The sequence below is a fragment of the Camellia sinensis genome, chromosome 2 (genome assembly GCF_055761805.1).
Source record: "Camellia sinensis isolate YWXY chromosome 2, ASM5576180v1, whole genome shotgun sequence".
In the NCBI taxonomy this organism is placed as follows: domain Eukaryota; kingdom Viridiplantae; phylum Streptophyta; class Magnoliopsida; order Ericales; family Theaceae; genus Camellia; species Camellia sinensis.
Genome location: NC_138962.1, coordinates 183,134,996 through 183,159,066, shown reverse-complemented (window position 1 = coordinate 183,159,066; position 24,071 = coordinate 183,134,996). Strand labels below are relative to the sequence as shown.

Sequence of the window (24,071 nt, the reverse complement as noted above, 5' to 3'; positions counted from 1 at the left end):
CACCTAAATCGTCTCATAATTAAATGACAATTTTTAACGATTATAGACTTGTTTGATGCACGAAACAAGTACGTATATACCAACTCCATTATGCTAAGTTGCCTTATCCATATTTTTTTTGAGTAAATTATACCCAGTCTTTATAATTTGAAATTTATGTTATTTTAATTTTTAATTTTTTAATTGTGATACATTTAAATTTAAATTTTAAATTTTATTTTAAACAAAGACAATTAAAAATATTTTCTTTGCAAACGGTCCATTTTAAGGACAAATTCGTCATATAACTTATTTTGTGTTGATTAACTTGTATTTTGTTTGAATTGTAATTTTTTTTTAATAAATAATGTTGGAACTTTCTTAATTATAAAGTTCAATTTGGTTTGGTTTTCAAAATTTTTTTTCTAAGAAATCAAAAATTAAATTGGTAAAAAAAAATTAAAAACACATTATTTTTATATAGTTTTATCTTTTGGGAGGACAGAAATAAATTTTTTATATTTATTTTTGTTAAATCAGTTTTTATTTTTTCAAATGTCAGCCTAACGACAACTTTGATATTATTATTAAACTAATCCATTAAATCAAAAGATCTAAAACTAAAAAATATTTCATATATTAAATATATCGATTATATATTAAAAGCTTAATAATCATTCATCATATTATAACCATCCAAAAATATTTGTTAATAATAAATACAACTATCTATTACATGATAACTATCTAAAAATATCAACAAAAACGGTCCCTCAATACATGATCATCATCCAAACATATACTAAAAAGGAGAATTTTTTTTAAAGTATTTAATATTAAGATTTTATAAAATAAATGATATACAATATTTTTATAGTAGCTAAGGTCCCTCAACATTCCTACAGAGAAAATTTGATTTAGAGAAATTTTTCAAAGAAATTTTTCATAGTAGAAATTTTTCCTCCTCTTAGTCGGGAAAAATTTCTCTGAGTCAAGCAAAATTTCTCTGAATTGAATTTTCTCTGTGAAAATTGAGGGACCTTAGCTAATAAAAAAAATATATTGGACCTCTCTTACTACATAAGGTTGGAGAGAAATGTTTCACTAATTTTTTCTACCAAAAATTAATTTGGTAAAAAAATAAAAAAGTAAAAAAATTATCATTTTTATATAATTTTATCTTTGGTGGGTAGAAATAATTTTAAAAAATTTAAAAATAATTTTTTGACATTTATTTTTGTCAAACATTTTATATTTTATCAAATTGACGACTTTGGCTTTAAAATATAGTAACAGTGTTTTCAATTGTCCTTATTTAGAATAAAATATAAAATTCAAGGTCAAATACATCGCAATTGGAAGGTCGGGGTTTAAAATGACACAAATCCCAAATTATAAAGATTGTTAATATAATTCACCATTTAATTTATTTTTACATAGTGATTTTTATTTGAATGATTGTGAATTTGATGATGTTACATATATTTTTACAACACATTTATTACATGTTAACCCCCAATAAACTTGTAAAACTCAACTACAATTCAAACAAACAGCCAGACAGTAATTGGGTGATTGCCTCTCCTTTATAAATTGCCTCTCTCTCTCTCTCTCTCTCTCTCTCTCTCTCTCTCTCTCCACATGCAACATTACGACTACATACAAATTCCTTTTTGCATTGTAATGCTCTCTCACTGCCTTTGTCTCTCTATGTTGTGTGAGTAGTTATTCAACAATGATAGAAACCTCACAAAACACAACCCCCCACAATCTCAAATTGATTTGAACCATTTATATCACTATCAGACACAATTCTCAAATTTTTTTTAAATACATCAATAGTCAATATGTCAGTGGGAGTTATGGGTCCTCTTTGTGACGTCCACACATTTTCCTTGGTTATTTGTCATGGTCCCTTGTTGATCTCAGAAAGGCTTTTATATTAGTCATAAACAAATATGTATATATGGACTCACCACTCACTACATATATCATCATCAGTCCAAGATTTCTGAGGAGTAAGTTTTGGAGCTTTTAAGCTGGAGAGAGTAAAGGATGCTATTCAAAGCAATGTTCAGTCCCAGCTGGCCTTCAAGTAAGCGCGCTCTCTCTGTCTCTCTCATCAATTAATTACAGTAAATTTTATAATTTTGACACAATTATATTAAATTTTCTTGAGATTTTAATTCATATATAACACTTCGATCTTTTTTCATTAATAATTTGTTAGCTTTATTGATAAAAAAAATACTATTATTATCTCTTTTTACATGAAAATGTATATTTTGCATTACTTAGTAATGTATTTTTGCACAATCTATATTGATTTTGATCTATTTAACTTTACTCTTTTTTTTTATCAGCAAAAATAATATTTATTGATGAAAAAAAATCTGTATAATACAGGAGTTATAGATTCATAAAGAAGGAGGGTACAAAAAATATTATAGCCAAATTTCATAATCCCAACTAAATTGACGTCGCAAAACCAATACAATAATCTGCTACCTAGCACACCACTGCGTCAGTGAGAAACCAACCAAAACAACTAATAAGAAAATAAAAGAAAAGAAAACACCAAATGGGCACTTGCACAAACAACTCTTGTTTTCACAATTTCCTCCAAATCCACAAAATCAGGTTGTCCCATTAAATACAGTATCATTTCTCAACTTCTAAACCACATGAACACAAGAGGGACAATCTTCCAAGCACACATCTTCATCTTTTTAAAAATAAAATTAGTCTAATTATGTCAAAATTATGGAAGTTATCATATATATATATATATATATATATTTTAAATTTCAAAGAAGATCAGTGTAATGTGTGGGTGTATGAATATATGGTACCAAGATCTTCAGTCATGATTTTTTCTATCATGATTTTGTTATAATAATGTAACAACCCAATTCAAAGTTAAAGGAAAACATCATTTTGAGGTGTTTCATTTTTATTTTTTTTATGTAAAAAAGTTTGTAGCATTGAGCTTGGCTTGTGGATTTTTGAATGATGTCTTGTCCTTGATCGTATATATGGTTGGTAGCTAAAACAATTCCTCACTAAAATAGTTAGTATTAGTTTTTTGGTCAAATTCCCACTTTTTTATTATTTTTATTTCAAGTTATGTACAAGTTGTTTTGTTTTCAAGTTGTTATATGTTTTGAGTTTGTTGCATTGAGTGTACAATATTTTGTATGTAATAAAAAAAAAAAGAAAAAAAAATCTAAGAATCAAATTCATCATATATGTGTAATTCATATTGTACAAAGTTTAAATTATATCATACATTTAAATTTTAAGCATTTTTCTAAGTTTTTCTTTGATATACTACTTTCTTGTTTTGTATATCCAAACGGATTTGTTAATAATTACTTGAAGGATAATTTTTAAAATCTTCTGCTTTGTTTGGATTCAGCAAAAAGAAAAGGAATAGCAAGGAAGATTTTGTGTCTTCATTTCTCATTTTAATTTCGTTTCTCTCTTATTTGGTTGACTTTAGCAAAAATTTCCCATATTGAACATAATGTTTAGGAGAAAATTCAAAGTATAATAATGCAATGTTTGTTTTGATAAAAATATTTTCAATAAAAACTATTTTTCTATGTTTAGTTATAATTATGAAAAAATATATTACTGATTATATTAGTGATGGTGGTGTCGTGGCCGTGGTGGTGGGGTAGTAGATGTCACGATCTGCTTCCCGTACTCAAGGGTTAAGTATCATGATAGCTAGTAACTGAAATTACCTCCGATCAATTCTTAAACAAATTACTAAACGCGGGTGGAAAAAAATATTTAAGTGATGGTTACCAAAATAATCATTGGAGCCTTTATTTTTATAACAAAATTTATTGACTAAAAAGACCGATATTTACATATGAAGAATATAATTATAAATACTATAAAAGTGTTGTATATCTATTCCGTAACCCCGCGTCTAAGAATCTCCAAAAGTTATTTTTAAATTGCATTGTTTTCTAAAAATTGGCAAACAACTATAAGCACATGGCAGAGTGAAAAATATTATACTAACAGTATAAGGGCATAAAATTCACCATGGATAATTATTGGCTAAACAAAGCTTGATATTAAAATACAGAGAGATCATTTGATATATAATACAGAAATCATATAAACAAAATAATGATAACCATGGTACAGAACGAAACAAAACAGATATATGGACTCAAGAGGTGGCCCGTACAAACTCTAGAGGTGGCTCCCACCATAGTGTAACACTTAGTTTTGTACAACATTTTGCTCCACACTAGAAATCAGAGGGTCAGTGGATCTATGACAGACAGTGGATCACAACGTGACCAATCAGAAGGCCAATGGTTATTTAAATTTCCCAAGGCATGAGACCTCCGTAGTGGTACTTATAAAATAATTACTCAAAATACATTTTAATAAACAATTATATCCATAGGTTTTCCTTAGTATATAAAATAAGGTTTATAAAATAAATAACATAATTAAAACACAATTTATATAAAATAAATTATGATAACTCAAAATATACGTAAAATATATTATGATAACTCAAAATATAATATAACTCATCTTAAAATTAATACATCATTATTTCTTTTTTCCTTTTAGTATTTATTCCCGTTTCCTTACTTCTGTTTGCTTGATTGGCCCCAGCTTCTACACGTGGCACCCAAAGCCTAATCCCTTAATTTATGTTTATCCTTCTTTTTTTTGCTGTTTTTTTTTACCTTGATTTAACTCTAATTTGACTCAATTTTTAAACTATTATATACCATTTTTTTCTTCTTTAATCCCTAATTAAATTTCATTTTATCACATATAATTATATCATTCAATACTTTATTTTACTCTTACAGAATACTTAATTAAACATTTAAGATTTTTCTCATTTATAATTAAATAATACTAATATAAAATTTAAGGAACAACTTAAATTTTCGAATTGTTACAGTAGAGGAGGTGGTGGTAGTGATAGTTGCGGTGATAGTGTGGTAACATTGCTATGATTTCAGTTTGGAAAAAATTTCATCATTTAAAAGCAAAAATAATATTCATTGATTTTTATTTTTCATTGTACCAAATAACAAGAAATTTTTTTTAAAAGACAGATGCTAACAAGTGCCCATGCACAATGGCGTAGTCAGGAAATTGAGGTAGAGGGGCACTATTAATTATAATTTTTTATTTAAAAAAAAATATGATGAACATTATATTAATAATTTTATAACCTAAATTTAAGCATAAAAAATTAAATATTCATTATTAATAGGAACAAATTAAAATTCTATAATAGTGTAGAATAGTTTGGTGCAGGATGGTGATGTAAGTTTATAATTTTAGCACAAAAAATTATGGATCAAAATTCTTAATTTTAAAAAATAAAAACGCATCGTTTATAGCACAAATTATTAAAAAATCTATTTAATTTTTATTTGATAGAAAAATGTTAAAGAGATGACATTGCTTATAAATGATGTGTTTTGAATGAAAATTATTAAACAGTCTTAGAATATCATATAGCATTGCCTACGTAATGCTCAAAGCATAAAAAATCACAAATTACACTAAGTAGTCTGTCAACTGCTTGAAAATAATGAGTTTATTATATCCAATCTATAAGATTTTTCACTATACTATTAGTTTAAACTATTATATAAATAATATCACATAGTACTCTTAAAGTATCAAATAATTACTTGTTATGAACAATATAATAAATTCTCCATCAAAAAACATGTTAAGGAAAAAAAAATATGACAAAAAAAAAAAATTTCTCAAAATTGGGGGGGCACGTGACTCCCTCGTCCTTCTTTGCCTCCGCCAATGCTCATGCACATTGTTTAATGTTGAAGAAATGTATAAAATATCTTTTAAAAATATGTAAAAATGTCAAAAAAATGTACAAATTTTAATAGAAGTGCATTGAATTTAGTGAAAAATGTTTTATATTTTTCAAAATTTTTGTCTCTTACTTATATCCCAAAAACACTTATTAGCAAAATCCTTTTAAATTTTTTTTTTTTTTTTAGAAAAAATATATTCTTAAACAAACGGTTTTAAACGGAACGAAATAAAAAGCACAATTAACTAAACAAGTTTTTACATATTCTTTCTAGGGGTGAGCAGCGGATATATCGATCCGCCAAAACCGACCGAACCAAACCGATCCGTCGCATTTTGGACGGATGCGTGATGACGAGCGAACGGTTACGGATTGATTTTCTCCAATCTGCCAATCTAGCGGACGGATGGCGGATTTGAGATTCCTTTGGCTGCAACCAAACCGCCAAACCGCGAGCACCCTTAGTAATTTATAAGACTTTGTGTTTTCAGTTTATTTAAATATTCTGTTTGTGTTTTCAATTAAAAAAAAATTTAAATATTCTGTTGAAAAAAAAAATTCAACTTGAATATCTTTTTTGAATTGAAAAAAATAAACGTATTATTTATCTATATTTTTTTATTTTTAAATCTATCTCTAAAAATAATAAATAGAAAATATGATATATGCTGGTTGGTTTTTGTTTTCAAAAACAGATATAAATGTAACAATACAAAAACATACAATCTCTACTACTGCTCTGTTCATGGTTTTGATAATTTGAATTGTTTTTATATTTTAAGAACCATAGATTGTAATACTTTATGTGGATGAGACATGCTGTGATTGTAGTATGTGGATGATGCATGCAGTAATTGTGATATTTTAAAGTTTCAAACTTTCTTACTTTGAATGAGGCATGCAATGATTGTAATATTTTTTAAGTTATTGACTGTAATACTTTCTTCTTGTTTTTTTTGAGGAAGTGCACAAGTTGAATTATGTTAAAAATTTATAAAATTTTAAATTGCCAAACCGATTCGCATCCATCTGCCAAATCACCAAACCGCTCAATCCACATCTGCCGGATTGACGGATGGATGCGGATTGATTTTCTCTAATCTGCCAGTCTAGCGGACGGATGGCGGATTGGAAGTTCCGTGGCCGCAACCGACCTGCGCCACCCCCTAATTCTTTCCATCCTCTCCACTTGCTCAATGGCCAATCTATTCTAATCCTTGTGTTTAAGGAATTGAGATTTGAGCAATGATACCTTTCCTAATTGAGCTCTAATAATGTGATAAAAAAAAATAAAAAAAAATTAAAATATCACATCATAGTAGGGCTCACTTTTATTAGAGCTAATTAGAGCTCCTTTATTAGAGTTTCCAATTATTTTTGTTGAGATTTATACATTTAGGATAAATTATCAATATGTTCTACTTTTGAGATTTATTACCTATTAAATCTTATTGATAAATTTATTAAGCAATAAATTAATTAATCTCTCTTAATTTTATGAATAAAATTATAATGATAAATTTATCAATCAAGACTTGTAAGTAAATAAATTTAATTAATAAAAATGATTGGATAGTGATGTTGTGATAAATTTTCAATCTCATTTGTTAGTCTATTAAGCCTTCGCTTGATTCGGTTGACTTTTTGATTAAATGAGGCAAGCATAGGAATGTGCTCTGGCAGTTGGGTTGGGTTGACTTTTTGATTAAATTAGTCTACTAAATGAGGCAAGCATAGGAATGTGCTCTGGCAGTTGGATTGATTTGGCTTTTTAGTTAAATTAGTTATAAAAAAATAAAATAAATAAAAGTTAATAAGATAAAATAGTACATTTAAATTATAATTAATTTATTTTTTCTTTCATAAAAGTTTAAAAAAATTAAGAAAATCAATCTAAACAAATTTTTTAATCTGAATTAAAATAGCCAAAAAAAAATTTAAAAAACTAAAAAATCAACCCAACTCCCCCAAAGGAAACTAAGACTGATTATTAATTGTTTGAATTCAATGTGGATTGGGTCCGCCTGACTATTAATTGTTTGAATTTCCACATCTTATCAACGGCGAGTTCGTGAAAAAAAGCATATCATATCATATATTATATATCAAAGAAAAAATAATCATATAAGACTGATTATTAGTTGTTTGAATTTAATGTGGATTGGGTCCGCCTGACTATTAATTGTTTGAATTTCCACATCTTATCAACGGCGAGTTCGTGAAAAAAGCATATCATATCATATATTATATTATATGTCAAAGAAAAAATAATCATATGTGGTTGGGTATTAAATTATCTACATTCACGGGGAAAGTGATATTTAAATATATGATAAATTAAAAAATATATATGACGACTATTATCCAAACGTGATGCTCAAAAATAATTGAGTCGTTGCTCAAATCTTGACAAAACCTATAGAGACTGTATAATTGTCTATTCATAAGAAACTTAGTGCATTTTTAATGGTAAATATTATAATATTAGTGTCATTATTAAATTATAACAGTAAATAGTAAAAAATTGATGAAAAATAGTAATAGTACTCCAATAGTTCAGCTATCATTTTTGTCATTTTTACACAGAAATTTGTGTGTTTAGACGATCGGTTGGACAACCGAACAGTTGTCCGGACAAACCAATTTCTGTGTTTTTTCTGCAAGAATGATGGGCGGAAGGGAGGAATGCTTTGTTAGGAGGAGGAAGAGAAGAAAAGACGTGTTTCTTGATGATTTGACACAAATAGTAGCTGTCAAAACTTGTGTCATTCCTCAAATTTAATACTATGGCAAGCCATTGGAGCATACTACTCTGCTGTAATTGACAAATTATGACAATAACAACTCCAATGACTTGTTATTAGAGATGCTTTTGGTTTCATATAATAGGTAATCAAAATACTAACATTAATATATTTTATATAAATTATACACACATATATATATATATATATATATATATATTGCTTAAGATAAAATTACAAAAAAAAAAAAAACAACAAACAAACAAACAAAAATAGAGATTGACCCTTATAATAAATGAACCTTGAATGGTTAATTTTATCAATCTAAAATCTAATATTTTGATTTAGTTTTAGAGAAAATTATTAAAAAGTCCAATTTAAAAAGTGTATAAAACATTAGACTCAGTGAATATTTTTTATTAGTAAAAAATTTACTCTTTGTGAAATAGTTTGATGAGAAATTTTTTGTTAATTTTAGAGAATATTTTGTTTTTAATTTTACTCTTTAATTTATCTGTTGATTTTTTTTATCTATTGACTTTTCATGACTATCTGTTCAAATTATTTGACTACCTGTTTAAATTTATATCTATTTGTTGAATTTTTTTTTCTATCTGTTCACTTTTTTTTTTCCTATATGTTCAAAATCTATGGTTTCTCTCTATCTCTGTTTAAAATCTATGGGTTTCTCTATCTTGTTGAATTTTTATGAAGTGAGCATCGTCGCCTAGAGGATTCAACTCGTTTTGTTTTTTAATGTAGAATCCAGAAACCATGGTTAAGGATGGTTCATTAGAGTCAAATTCCTACAACTGAAATACAGTATATACACCATAAGTTGATTTCCAAGCATTCCATGGATTCAAAAAGTTAGAACATAAATAGATCATATTCACCTATACAAAACAACATCCATCAATGAATCTTTTGTTTTGGGAGGGGGGTAATGATGGTATCGAGATGTTGTCACTCCCTCAGATCTGTTTCAGATCTCATATCCGAGATCGTCGGCGGTGTTGAGACAGCAGTCTACGGCGACGAAGAAATGAAAGCCATAGCAGTGGCGTCTCGATCGTCGGCGGAGGTAGAAGAGGAGCTGGCGTGGTGGTGATGGAAGAAAGAGAAAATGACGACACCGACGATCCATGCCGAGAGCGAGAGAGAGGGATAAATTACTAATACAACCCTAGAGCTTGATTAAAATATGAATCGCTCTATGTGATTTTCAAAATTACATTTTACTCTTTGAGATTTTTAATTTTATAACAAATTGCTCATTTTATTAATGAATTATTAAGTCAATTAACAGTTTTTAATGATGTTAGAAATATGTTTCAATTAATAATTTAAGTAATTTTATTATTGCATTAAAGAGCAATTATAAATTTTTTTTTTTTTTTTTTTAGTAGGTAAGTCAGAAAATAAAAACAAAAATATACACAGCTACAAAGGGCATGCCCCAGGACCTAAACAAAACTATACAAGCAAAACCAACCCAAGAAGAGCGGCTGGCCAAACGAAACAAACAAACTAAAAAACAACCAAACCTAACAAGAGCAAATCAACCAGATTTGGAATAATCAGAGCTGATGATTGGATGGGATTTGAAACCACTCAATTAAGCAACATAGACTTCTTACAAATATATATAAATCACAATGGCCCCGTTTGGTAGAGCTGTGGGAAAGTGATTATAGCTTATAGCTTATAACTATGAATATAAGCTGATTTTTGACTTATAAATTAAGGTTCTCCTCCCCCACTCAAAGAATAAGTTGATTTTTGACTTACAAAAAGCTATAAGTTATATTATTAAGCTGAACCAAGCACATCAAAATAGCTTAAATTAAGCTAAAAGCTTAAATAAGCTGGAAATAAGCTCTACCAAGTAGGGCCAATAACAACCAAAAACAGATTTTGAATCTGTGAATATGTTCATGAGCCTCATACCGACAATATAAGGACCATGAACACAAACCATATGCTCTAAGATCTGAAACAAAACAAAAAATATAAAAGGGCCCTACACAACCCGTAGGAATAGGCCAACAGAGAACTATCAAAAGAGTCATTATTACAAAAATATATAACGACTAACAGAAAAGAAAAACTTTCTTCGCTTTTGAGGCGTATTGTGCAGCCATCAACTTTTTTTGTCCACCATGATATCAATAAAGTAAGGAAAATGCAAATTTCTTCACTCCACAGGCGCTTCCAGTAGCCATACAACCTGTTAACAAACACAGATTAAGCCATACAACCCAAGGATGTACAGAGTAAATCTAAACTAGTTTTTCCACAGCTTGCAACAGGCAGATAGCAGACACAGATTGCAGACATATCAGTATAGGCTATCTGTACGAAATCAAGAAAAAAAGACACCAAAAATCCTATTTAAGAACAGCTAAAAGGGCTGGCGCATATATGTAGTCTGGCCCTCTAGAAGTCCTTTAAACAGACCCTAGAAGAAACTGTGCACAGATCTATATCAAGACTCACTTTATGTGACCTCACAAACTCAACCCATATATAGGCACTCAAGCTCAACAAAGAATAAATATAGTTTAGCACAAAGGAGAAGAAAAAAGAAGCAAAAAGCTCTCCAATAATGTAGATCTCTCTTCACTCAACCCTCAACAAATGACTCATTCACAAAAGTACCAGCTTTGTCACCTGTAGGCACAACAGTTAGAAACAGAATATAACTGGAACTCACATCACTCAGCCCTCAAGCTCACAAACCTCCACTGCCTAATATAGATCTCACAAACACTCAACCCACTTTCCCTAAGAATAGGCCAGCTTGACAACCTACAAACAAACAGTTAAGGAAAACTATGTAGTAGCTTACAGTCATTCAACCCTGGATATAGAGATCTCACCACACTCAACCCACAAAACCTCCCCATCACTCCACACACAAAGACTTGGAAAGGCCACTGTCATGGATACCCCCACCTGAAAAAATTAGAAACATGTATATAGTATATCACAGTGAGGGGACTGTTTTGAGAATAGAATCTGGCAATCTCCAGATGGACAAGAACCATGCATCATTTTGATTTCTCTTAACATTTTTAAGTGACAAGACCCTGAACCTGATCATATTAAAAATATTCAAGGCAACAACTTCTTCAGGGATTTTCTCTGTGGTGAAAATTCTGTTATTCCTTTCAAGCCAAATGAGATAGACAGGGCAGGTGAAAGCAAGCCTAGAAATTATGGAACCAAGAGACTTACCTTTAAATAAAAAATTCTGATAAGAAGATAATTGTAATTTTCTAAATCACAAGAGACAATTTGTACTTTAAACAAACTTTAGGAGATGTATTTGTAATTTACCCTGAGAGAAAGTGAAGGAGAGCAGAGAGAGAGACGGTTTGTTCTGAGGAGGAGATAAAGACAATTTAGGGCTTGGTTTGGGTATAGAATATATATATATGAATTATTTTGATATTTTATTTAAACTTGTCTTTATAGACAAAGTATTTGAATGCCTGCACCTTTGACCAAAGAAAGTTTAAAATTAAATTTGTGAACCGAATGCACTTATTTTTAATCTAAATAATCAACTTATTTTTGGTAAATAAAAGTAACAAAAAATAATAATTTAATTATTAAATTCAATTCGGGCGTATATATTGTAGATTGTTGTGACAATTTAACTAAAAGATTATTAAAACATACAAAATCAATTATTTAATACATATGGTAAATTGTCAATAGTCCATTCTGCATTAATAGCATGGTAAATTAGACTTTAATGCTTCTAATTTCACTCAAATTCTATTTTGATCTCTATTATTTTAATTTAAACAATTTAATCCATATATTTTTATTTTAATTTGGTTCTTGCATTCAAATTGAAAGTTAAAGTTAACAATTTTAATACACTTGTCACCATCTTGAGATGTACATGTAGAAAAATTAATAAAAATTTAAATAAAATACCAAATTGAAACCACATTTAAATTGTAAGAATAAAATTATTCAAATTAAAATAAGAGGAATCAAAATAAAATTTAAATCAAATTATAAGAGTAATTTATCTTAATATATATGACTTCATTTTTTTTTTGGGAACTTACTGATAAGTCCCATGTAACAAGTTCAAAACCCAACTAATCCCAAAACAAAATACTTGCACCAATTAGTCCAACACATTTTTAATTGTTACCAAAAAATCTTTTTTTTTTTTTTTAAATTTATAGACATTGTTCACATCTTACTACCGTCGGACTTCCGTTTAACGGTCGCCGGAGACTTACCGGAATGTCTAGAATATTGCCGGAAAAAAAAAATTAAAAAACATGTTATGAAACTGTAAAATTTTACAGTTCTAAAGAATGTTATAAAACTGCAAAATTTTACAGTTTTAAACCATGATTCATTCCAGTACCAAAAAAAAAATTTGAAACTGCAAAATTTTACAGTTTTCACCGCCTGTAACTAAAACTCGAAAACTGCTTGTTCAGAATTCGAAAATTTTCTCCATTAGAACAGAAAAACAGAAGTGTATAGCAGAGAGAGAAAAAAGAAAAAAAAAAGAGATCGAAGGGGAAAGACGGATGTCTAACCAAATCTGTGTAGATCTACTCAGATCTGATGTAGATCTGAGTAGATCTATATCAGATCTAAGTAGATCCATTCATCTTCTTCGTCGGAAAATATATCATCTTCTTCGTCGGAGTTGATTTCAATGCTTGGTGGTTATCAATGAACCCCGATCAATGGAGAAAGATATGATCACCGGTGGTCCTCTTCCATGACAAACACAGTGACAGAAAAATGTAGAAAAAAAAACGAGTGAGGAAGGGAAGCAAAAAGCAGAGAGAGAGAGGAAAGGACTTTTGGGTGTAGTGAAAAAGTTATGGGATTAAATGGAGATTACATGTTTCTCATGGGACCTATGGGTAATTTCTCCTTTTTTTTTTTTTATAATAATACGTATGACTTTATTGGGCCAACTTTGGATGGCCGAGTAACGGGTAGAACAATCCTACACATGCCTTCAATTTCAATTTCTAACATGATTTCTTTCTTTTCATTTAGACTTAGTTTGATTATGATGAAAATGGGGTAGAAAGTAAAAGAAATATTAAAAAACAATGTTTTTGTGAATTGTTTGGTATGAAAGTAATGAAAATTATAAGAAAATTAATTTTTTTATACAACTTATAATAGTATGATAACTCAGCTTACACTTGCAAGAAATACAAGAAAATATAATAAAAGAATTAATTTATTATAAAAGTAATTACTTATAATTAGAATTTTTATTTTCTTACAAAACTTTTATCCTAATCAAATTTATAAAAGAAAATATATATATATATACATATATTTAACTTTATTTTCTACAATTTTTACTTTTTATTATTTATATTTCTAATTACACGGAGCCTAGATTGTAGGGGTTTTCGAACTAACAGGGCACCAAGAGAGAATATATCGTGGGTGTTTGGGATGTGGATTTTTTTGTAAGTTTTTTTTGTTGTAGGATATTATTGGAGAAATTTTTGTGTGTGTTTAGGAAGATAATTGGGTTTTTTTATAGTTAGATGTAATGTTTATGAGAAAAAAAGTGAAATGATTATGGGATTTGATGTGATATTTTGTTTAGATTTGTTTTTTTAGTTTTGTAACCAATTTGTCTTTTAATAAAAAATAAAAAATAAAAACCTAAAAAATTTGTTCCCAAACACTGCCATTATCATGCCAACACACTTGTAATAGGGTAAGTTATAGTTAACAGAAATATATAATAGGGTAAATTTTACTGATCTTTCCTGAAGTCTAAAAAATATATATGATGATAAATAAAATTAAAATATACATTTCAGTGCAAAAGAGATGTCAATATTATTTTACTATCCATATAAAAAGCGTACTCAGTGTTATGTGAATTAAACTTTAAAAGAACCTAATATAATTATGTCAACTTGTAAAGCTTAACCTATATTCTTCAACTCTCAAGAAAAGTTGATGTAAATTTATCCTATATAATATCTATCTATATATATATATATTGATATTTTCCATCAATAACTTAAACCCTTAACCTTCTAGTAAGATAAAAGATTTCTGACTAACAAAGCTAGCCTCAGATAGTTGAAGTATCCATTTTTGTTATGACTACAAATCACGAATTGTAATCTTATGTCATTTAAGGAGAAATCTATAATATGCACCCTTTCAAATGATGTACATTATAAAAAAATCATAATTTTTTATGATAAATGTTATGATTATTTGTGATGTGTGTTATGACATTTTGTGATTTTTATTATGATACTTTTAGATTTTGTTATGACATTTTTCAGTAAAATAAAAGTTATACTTTTATAGTGAAAAAGTTATGATATTTTAGGTTTAAGTTATGAAATTTTTATTAGGGAAAATATATGATTTCCCACAAATAAATCAATCAATGGGAATAGAAACTAATGCGGAAAAATTAAATCAAAAACAATTTACATGGTTAACTCAATGTGAGGTACGTCCACGGGATCGAAATCTGATTCCACTATCAATTAAAAAGTGTTCAAACGATTACAAACGATTACAAACAAGATACGAATAGTCTCACAAAACTACCCTTAGTAAATTTCAAATAATCACAAATAAATAGGAAGAAAAACCTCACCAAATAAATGAACAAAAATATTTAAATAGAGTTGTAAAAAACTCAAAATAACAAACCAAATAAACTTCGAAGTAGAGCCAAAACAAAGGCACAAAGTACTTAGATTTGATTGAACCAAAAACAGACATCAGCACCGTGCTTCTCCACCAATTCCAAACCCACGAATTGATTCATCAATGTTGTAGCGGCGGCACTCCCTGGAAGAATAAACAATAAATATATATATATATGGGGTTAAATGTTGGACTTTGATATAAAAACTTTAACTGCAACCAAATTGAATATTAAAAACTTATTAGGCTTCCAAAAGATTAGATATAATATATAAAATATATCATATCCAAACCAAACCAAATTAAAATTTTTTTAACAAACCAATTAAGTCTCATGCTCCACTAAGGAGATGTACCTCAACAATTTTGTGAATAAGTTATGAAATACATACCATATACACCTTTTTGAGGGTGCACATTATAACATATCCCGTTATTTAAACAACCAAATCAACCATTTTCTCAAATTTTGTCTCCCGGCTTAAAATCACTCTAATCTTAGCAAATTTAGTTCCTCGGAGTATAAAATCACACAAAGCTTATCAAATTTTCTCTCAACATAAAATCACTCATGTTTTCTCAAAAATTTTAAGTTCATCGTAACAATATAAACTATAAAGTCCTCAACAGCATAACCATTTTTAAGAAACACAAACACCATTCATTTTACAAAATTGATGTAAAATTTATAGCCCCAAGCATTCTGAACCCTGCATAATCATTGATAAAATTTTGGAAGATAGACATTAAGTAGTCTATTAGTATAAGCATAAAAATGTTTGTTGTGATGTAGAGGACTGACAGGGTAATTTATATGAAAATTGGGCCGAGCTAGGTAATGGGCCGTTATGGGCCACAATACGAAGGGCTGAGTAAAAAGGCCATAGAGTCACTCCGGTGGAACGGAGGCATAAAGTTACTCCGGTCCTAAAGGAGGCTTAAAGTTACTCCGGTCCTAAATAAGACTTGAAGTTACTCCGGTCCCAAACAGCTTACGGTAAGCTCGGTCGTCACACATAAAGTTATCCCGGTTGGAACCACGTTATTGGTTATCCCGGTCAAGACATACCATGGTTAGTATTGTGAGAACCGAGGTAAGAACAGTAAATGGAAGAGCCGAGCTAATGTTATCTCGGTCTATTAGTATAAGCATAAAAATGTTTGTTGTGATGTAGAGGACCAACAGACCTAAGCGTACAGCTTGATATTCAACTTAAAAAACTAACCCTAATTAGACAGGTTAGAAAATATAGAGAACAAAAAAAGAATTAAAAAAAAAAATCAACCAGCAGTCCCAAGCACAAGTGTTTATTAGATGACAAGTCAATTTAGGATTTCAGCAAGATATTCAATATTACTGCTAGCAATGGGGGTTAATGGGGTGAATATTAATTCTCCATCTCCATTCCCCATTCTCCATGAGTACTATCCTCCCCATTTCCTAATGGGTTTGGATATTTCCCAACCCAACCTGACTCTTTTTTCTTTTTCTTTTTCTTTTTTTTTTTAAACCAAAACTAAATATCCATTCAATTTTTTTTTTAAGATTTACAACTTTTTTTTTTTTTTGGTAAGATTCACAACCAAAGCTAAATATACATTCAATCTCTTTTTATTTTTTATTTTTATTTTTTTTAAGGTTCACAACCATTTTTTTTTTTTTTAAGATTCACAACTAAAGCGAAATATACATTCAATCTTATTTTATTTTATTTGGCTAAACAACAAAATCAAATACACATTAATTAACATTGTCACATTATTCTTGTCAAATTTTATGTATATCTAGAATTTTTAAAATTTATTTCAAAAAATTCAATCTTAACCAAAGCTAAATATATAATCAATTTTATTTTATTTTTAAGATTCACAACCAAAGCTAAATATACATTCAATCTTATTTTATTTTATTTGGCTCAACAACAAAATCAAATACACATTAATTAACATTATCACTTTATTATTGTCAAATTTTATGTATACCTAGAATTTTTTTAATTTATTTAGAAAAAATTTATTTCTCCAAAAAAAATTTCATCTTCTTTTTTATTTTTTTTTTTTAATTTTATGTATCTCCTTCTCCTCTCTATTAATTGATCGTCGATAATCTGAAGGTGAGCTATTGCTCTCATTTCCATCTTCTTCTTCTTCTTTTTTTTTAAAAAAAAATTTATTTGCATTTATAGAATGAATTTTCTTATTTCAAAATCTCCTGCAATTGTTTTATTGAATTTCTTTCTGATTTGATGGTAACCTTAGATTGAATTTTTCAATTTTCATCTTAACTAGTGATCACCTTAATTGAAATTTTGTACATTTTTTTCTTCAATTTCCATGTTTTGGTTATGATTAATTGCGCGCTTTTGATCGATAGTCACAATCTTGTCACCGCTAGATTCTCGTCATCGCAAATCGCCGTTGCTGTAGTGAGAGAATGAGAGAGAGTGAGAATTAGAACTCTAATTGTCAACAGAGTAGAGATGGCAATGGATAACCTACCATGTGGGTATCCATGGAGACCCAACCCAAATACTTGGGTTTTCCCTTTTTTCTTATCCGTTGGGTAGGATAAGTGATGTTCTTTAAATCTCAACCGGGGATAGGTACCCACTAATTTTTTCATATTTTTTTTTAGGTACATTGAAAAATAATTTCTCCATATGTTTTCACTATTCTGTTGACAATTAGAGTTCTAATTCTCACTCTCTCTCATCCTCTCACTACAACAATGGCGATTTGCGATGACGACAATCTAGCAGTGACAAAATTGTGACTATCGATAAAAAATACACAATTAATCATAACTAAAACATGGAAATTGAAGACAAAAATGTGCAAAATTTTAATTAAGGTGATTGCCAATTAAGATGAAAATTGAGAAAGTCAATCTAAAGTTACCATCAAATAAGAGAGAAATCCAATAAAACAATTGCAGGAGATATTGAAACTAGAAAATTCATTTTATAAATGTAAATAAAAAAATTTTAAAAAAGAAGATGGAAACGAGAGTAATAACTCACCTTCAGATTATCGAAGATCAAATAATAGAAAGGAGTAGGAGATACATAAAATTAAAAAAAATTAAAAAAGAAGATGAAATTTTTTTGTAAGAATAGAATTTTTCTAAATAAATTTAAAAATTTCTAGATATACATAAAATTTGACAAGAATAATGTGACAATGTTAGTTAATGTGTATTTGATTTTATTGTTGAGCTAAATAAAATAAAATAAGATTGAATGTATATTTAGCTTTGGTTGTGAATCTTAAAAAAAAAAAATGGTTGTGCACCTTAAAAAAAAAACAAAATTTAAAAAAAAAGAAAAGAAAAAAGATTGAATAAATTTAGCTTCTGGTTGTGAATCTTAAAAATTTTAAATAAAATAAAATAAAATAAAATTTGGTTGTGAACCTTAAAAAAATTAAAAAAAAAGAAAAAAAAAATTGAACGTATATTTAGCTTTGGTTGTAAAAAAAAAAAAAAAAAAAAAAAAAAAAAAAAAAAAAAAAAAAAAAAATTAGTAGGTACCCATCCCCGACCTATCCTCTGTGTATATTTAAAGACTATCACTTACCTTACCCGACGGATAAGAAAAAAGAGAAAAATCTATGTATTTGGATTGGGCCTCCATGGATACCTACATGGTAAGTTATGCATTGTCATCCCTAATTACTGGCTTCAAAATTAACCAAAATACAAATAGTAGCCCAACAGATTTTGTGGAAACTTAAAATAGAGAGAAGTGGAAGATGTCCTTCACCAAATACCTCACTGCCGGGCATACAACCTTGGTTCATCCAATATGCCACCATCCGTCATAACAAGCCTGTTCTGGAGAACACCGGGGCTTTGTTCATGCACTACTAGAGCAAGCTCTCTTCCTGTCATTCTCCCTTAGGCAACACAGAATTGTGCAAAATTAGTTGAATGCCAGCTACTTTCTAACTGATAAAATGAAATTTCATGTTGAGTAAATGCAAAAGTTTCTCTTCGATCATATGTTTATCATTAAATTTGTTTCCACACTGCATTGATAAAAATAATGGCCAAAAGGCAACAAAAACCTAGAAAAGCATGGTAAACAGCTATGGTACATGGACTCTTCTAAATATATGAAGTACTCAAGTTAGACAGTTGACACTTGTGTAAAGGTATGGGATATGTGCTTGACATGTGCAGTTGCACATTCAACTAACGAGCATCTTTAGTAATTGGCATTTAACATATGACGATGCATAAAACTCCATATTATACATGAAATGCTATACGGCACCCCTTGCAAACACCACTCTAACATACAAAATTAATATATATATACATATATACTAAGAAATATGAAGATGAACTCGATATTAGATACATACCCACACGCAATACTTGTACATGAGTCCCTGTAACATAAACAGAAATAGATGTCCTTGTGTCCTTGTTTTGCCACCCTTGAGACATGCTCTGATATTCTTTTGTGATGTGTGGCAGATTTTAAGATTCTTCAGTTCCAATCAGGATGGTCGCAGCTAAGCTCACCCTGCTTATGGGACAATGCCAGCATCCTTCTGCAATTAGGGTTCCTTGGAATCTTATTACTCCACTTTGTGTGGATAACTATGCAATCATTGTGCAAACAAAGAAAAAAGGTAACGGTGGAAGAAAAATACACCAATGGCATAAAATTTGGCCTCTCTTACAAAGTCAGCATAGCTTGCTCCATTTTACTGCTGGGAACTCATATCATGATGTTGCTGACACTGCAACATAGAAGGGAAGCACAATGCAAATCTGAAGTCACGTTTCTTTCATCAGAGATCACGCAAGTCATAATATTGGCAATTACATTGTTCGCGCTATACAAGATTCCCAATAGAAAGTACATCAAGTTCCCTTGGATTCTTAGAACCTGGTGGGCTTGCAGCTTCTTGCTGTCTCTTGTCCGCACAGCTCTTGATGCCCATTTCATGATTATAAACCATGACCACCTCAGAGTACGCAATTTTGCTGACTTTCTTGGTCTTCTTGCATCCACATGCCTACTGGGTATTTCGATTCGAGGCAAGACTGGGATTGTCTTCGACATACCAAATGGCTTCACAGACCCGCTTCTCAATGGAAAAGACGAGAAGCATTCAGAAAGCAAAAGGAACTGCCTATATGGAAAAGCTACTCTATTCCAACTAGTTACCTTCTCTTGGCTGAATCCTTTGTTTGCTATTGGAATAAAAAAAACTCTTAACCAGGATGACATCCCCGATGTCGACACCAAGGACTCTGCTCATTTTCTATCCCCTTCCTTTGATGAAATCCTAAAGCACGTCAAGGAAAGGGATGGAACCGAAATGCCATCTATCTACAGGACGATGTTTGTGTTTATTAGGAAGAAAGCAACAATTAATGCATTTTTGGCAGTGATAAGTGCAGCAGCATCTTACGTTGGCCCATACCTTATTAATGACTTCGTAACTTTTCTAACAGAAAAGAAAACCCGAAGTTTAGCAAGTGGCTACCTTATTGCACTGGGCTTTCTAGGTGCCAAAATGGTTGAGACGATAGCACAGAGACAATGGATTTTTGGGGCTCGCCAGCTAGGCCTTCGGCTAAGAGTTGCTCTGACATCTCAAATATACAAAAAGGGCCTTCTATTATCAAGCCAATCTCGCCAAAGTCGCACCAGTGGAGAGATCATCAACTACATGAGTGTGGATGTCCAAAGAATCACAGACTTCGTCTGGTACGTGAACACCATCTGGCAGTTGCCTGTACAAATTTCTTTAGCTATCTTTATTTTACACACAAATCTCGGACCAGGGTCACTAGTGGCATTAGCTGCAACTTTCATAGTGATGGCTTGCAACATACCAATTACTAGAGTTCAGAAAAAATACCAGTCTAAGATCATGGAAGCCAAGGATGACAGAATGAAAGCCACTTCAGAAGTTCTCCAAAACATTAAGATTCTCAAACTTCAAGCATGGGATAATCAATATCTTCACAAGCTAGAAAGCCTGAGGAGAACAGAATACAATAGCATATGGAAGTCATTGAGATTGTTAGCAACATCAACTTTTATCTTCTGGGGATCTCCAACATTTATTTCTGTTGTTACTTTTGGGGGTTGTGTTTTAATGGGGATTCCACTAATAGCTGGGCGAGTCCTATCTGCATTGGCAACATTTCGAATGTTGCAAGACCCCATATTCAAATTACCTGATTTACTTTCTACAATCGTACAGAGCAAAATCTCGGCGGATAGAGTAGCTTCTTACCTCCAAGAAGATGAAATTAGGTCAAATGCCATTGAATTTGTTCCAAAAGATCAAACAGAATTTGAAGTTGAAATCAATGGTGGAAAATTTAGTTGGGATGCTGAATCAAGAAGCCCAACTCTTGATGGAATACAGTTACAAGTGAAGAGGGGAATGAAAGTTGCAATTTGTGGCACTGTAGGATCAGGGAAGTCCAGTTTGCTCTCATGCATATTAGGAGAGATGACAAAACTCTCAGGCACGGCGAAAATCAGTGGTACAAAGGCTTATGTTCCCCAGTCCCCATGGATACTTTCGGGGAATGTCAAAGATAACATTCTCTTTGGGAACCCTTATGATAGTGCCAATTATGACAGAACAATCAAAGCATGTGCTTTGATAAAGGATTTTGAGCTATTCTCGGCTGGTGACTTAACAGAGATTGGAGAAAGAGGGATAAATATAAGTGGGGGCCAGAAGCAACGGATACAAATTGCTCGTGCAGTGTATCAGGATGCTGATATGTATCTGCTTGATGACCCTTTCAGTGCCGTGGATGCCCATACGGGCTCACAACTCTTTGAGGTTAGTTTCTAGAATCTTAAAATGAGCCCTTTCTACTCTGAAGAAAATAACTAAGAATGTCTCATTCAATCTCTTAATATGACGCAACAAACTTTGATAACTTTAAGCACTGATTTCTCTTATATGCTCTGCACAGGAGTGCCTGATGGGGATTCTCAAGGACAAGACTACACTTTATGTTACTCATCAAGTCGAGTTTCTTCCACCAGCCGACCTCATTCTGGTATGCAACAAGCAACAAAAATCTCCCTTTCAGTTTTGGGTCAATAAACTGAGGTCATTCTGGCAACTTAAGGATTCATGTATTAGTAAGTAGCACGAAGAATATTTTTAACTTTAGTGTAAAGAGAATATATTCACACAGCATGTTAAAAAATTCAAGAATAACTTGAATGTTAACAAAAAGCAAAGTACTTTTTGAAAAATGAAGCCACATTCTTAAAAAATTTGACAACTACATATTTTAGGAAATTGGCAAGCAGGTGTCATATTTATCTAAACAAAAACTGTAAACAATCAAATTATGCAACATATCTTTAGTGAAGATATGGAGAAAAATTAAAGACTTCAGAATTCTCGAGATTTTGGTGCAAAATTGATGTTTGCAGTTTACGATTGAATCACATTATAGCTGGAAAAATCTCAACAGGTGATGCAAAATGGAAGAATCGCACAAGCTGGAACATTTGAAGAACTTTTGAAACAGAATATTGGATTTGAAGTTTTGGTTGGAGCTCATAGCCAAGCTTTAGAATCTGTCCTAAAAGTTGAAAGTTCAAGTAAAGCATCTCAAAATGAAATATCAGACGAAGAATCCAGTAATGACCTGATGTCAAGTGCAGAACTTGTACACGCTAAGCATGACTCGGAGCAGAAACCTTGTGTGGAGATAAAAGAAAAGGATGCAAGATTGGTGCAGGATGAAAAGAGAGAGAAAGGAAGCATAGGAAAAAAAGTTTATTGGTCTTACTTGACCATTGTGAAGGGTGGAGCCTTGGTTCCAATCATTATTCTGGCGCAGTTGTCATTTCAAGTATTACAGATAGCCAGTAATTACTGGATGGCATGGTCTTGTCCAACCACTGGCGGCACTGAACTAATAGCAGGGATGAATTTGATATTACTGGTTTATACACTTCTTGCTGTTGGAAGTTCACTTTGTATGCTGGTTCGATCCATGCTAGTGGCAGTAACAGGAATTATGACATCACAAAAGCTCTTCACCAACATGCTGCATAGTGTCCTACGAGCTCCGATGGAATTTTTTGATTCAACCCCAACTGGAAGAATTTTAAATCGGGTGAGTAGCATACTGCTTTACTTAATTTATTTTTGAAACCTCATCAAACAAAATGTTATAACTACAGACATCAGCATTGATAGAGAAAAACAATAGGTTTTAGCTTTGTAAAACAGAAGAACATGAAAAACTTAAAGCAATGAGGAACCATGGTCTAATGATAGTTTGCATCTACAACTTCAAAAAGTAATCCTTGTAAGTTGCTGACAGAAACATATAAAAGCTGTAAAAATATCAATTTAAACTTACCATCAATTGGCATAGATCTTCATCACATATCAATGTCTGAAGTAGAGAATAGAAGTTAGTTCACAATTTTAATATGCTAGATAGAAATATAATATAAAGAGAGCATTGAATTCTATAAATCACTAATGATGACAATTTGTTTCAGTTAATGAAAATTACAAATTCAGAGGATACATTCAACAAACAAAAAAACAATGCAAAAACATCAATGGCTAAGCTCACGAGTCAAGAAAGTTCATAGTGCCCAACACATAATATCACCGACAAGAATCAAGAAAGATTTTTTTTCCAGTTTTTTTCTTTAAATCAGAACCAAACAATCACAAAATTGTTAGCGTATTAAAAGTACCACTACCCCATGAGAAGGTAAAAACTTTTTGGGGTCTACACTGCCTCCACTCCCCTGTTACTGTAACACCAAAAATTGACCATTGCT

The 24,071-nt window shown here is 30.6% G+C and overlaps 1 protein-coding gene and 1 long non-coding RNA gene across 3 annotated transcripts in view; one reads left to right on the top strand and one right to left on the bottom strand.

The window, feature by feature from the left end:
- Positions 1-1,529: 1,529 nt before the first annotated feature.
- Positions 1,530-24,071, top strand: part of LOC114295185 (putative ABC transporter C family member 15) — a 26,900-nt gene continuing 4,358 nt past the window's right edge. The window contains exons 1-5 of one of the 2 annotated variants that reach the window (XM_082916336.1): positions 1,945-2,074; positions 6,093-6,282; positions 19,742-22,086; positions 22,223-22,309; positions 22,736-23,386. In XM_082916336.1, coding sequence (XP_082772462.1) covers positions 6,225-6,282; positions 19,742-22,086; positions 22,223-22,309; positions 22,736-23,386 — 3,141 coding nt within the window. In that variant the 5' untranslated portion in view covers positions 1,945-2,074; positions 6,093-6,224. Of the gene's footprint in view, positions 2,075-6,092; positions 6,283-19,741; positions 22,087-22,222; positions 22,310-22,735; positions 23,387-24,071 lie in introns of both variants that reach the window. The other variant, XM_082916337.1, reaches the window with a different exon arrangement.
- Positions 15,060-19,765, bottom strand: LOC114295186 (uncharacterized). Its single transcript, XR_003640803.2, has 3 exons — positions 19,627-19,765; positions 19,030-19,155; positions 15,060-15,405 (listed from the first exon to the last, which is right to left on the bottom strand). It is a non-coding gene; the product is annotated as an uncharacterized LOC114295186 (long non-coding RNA).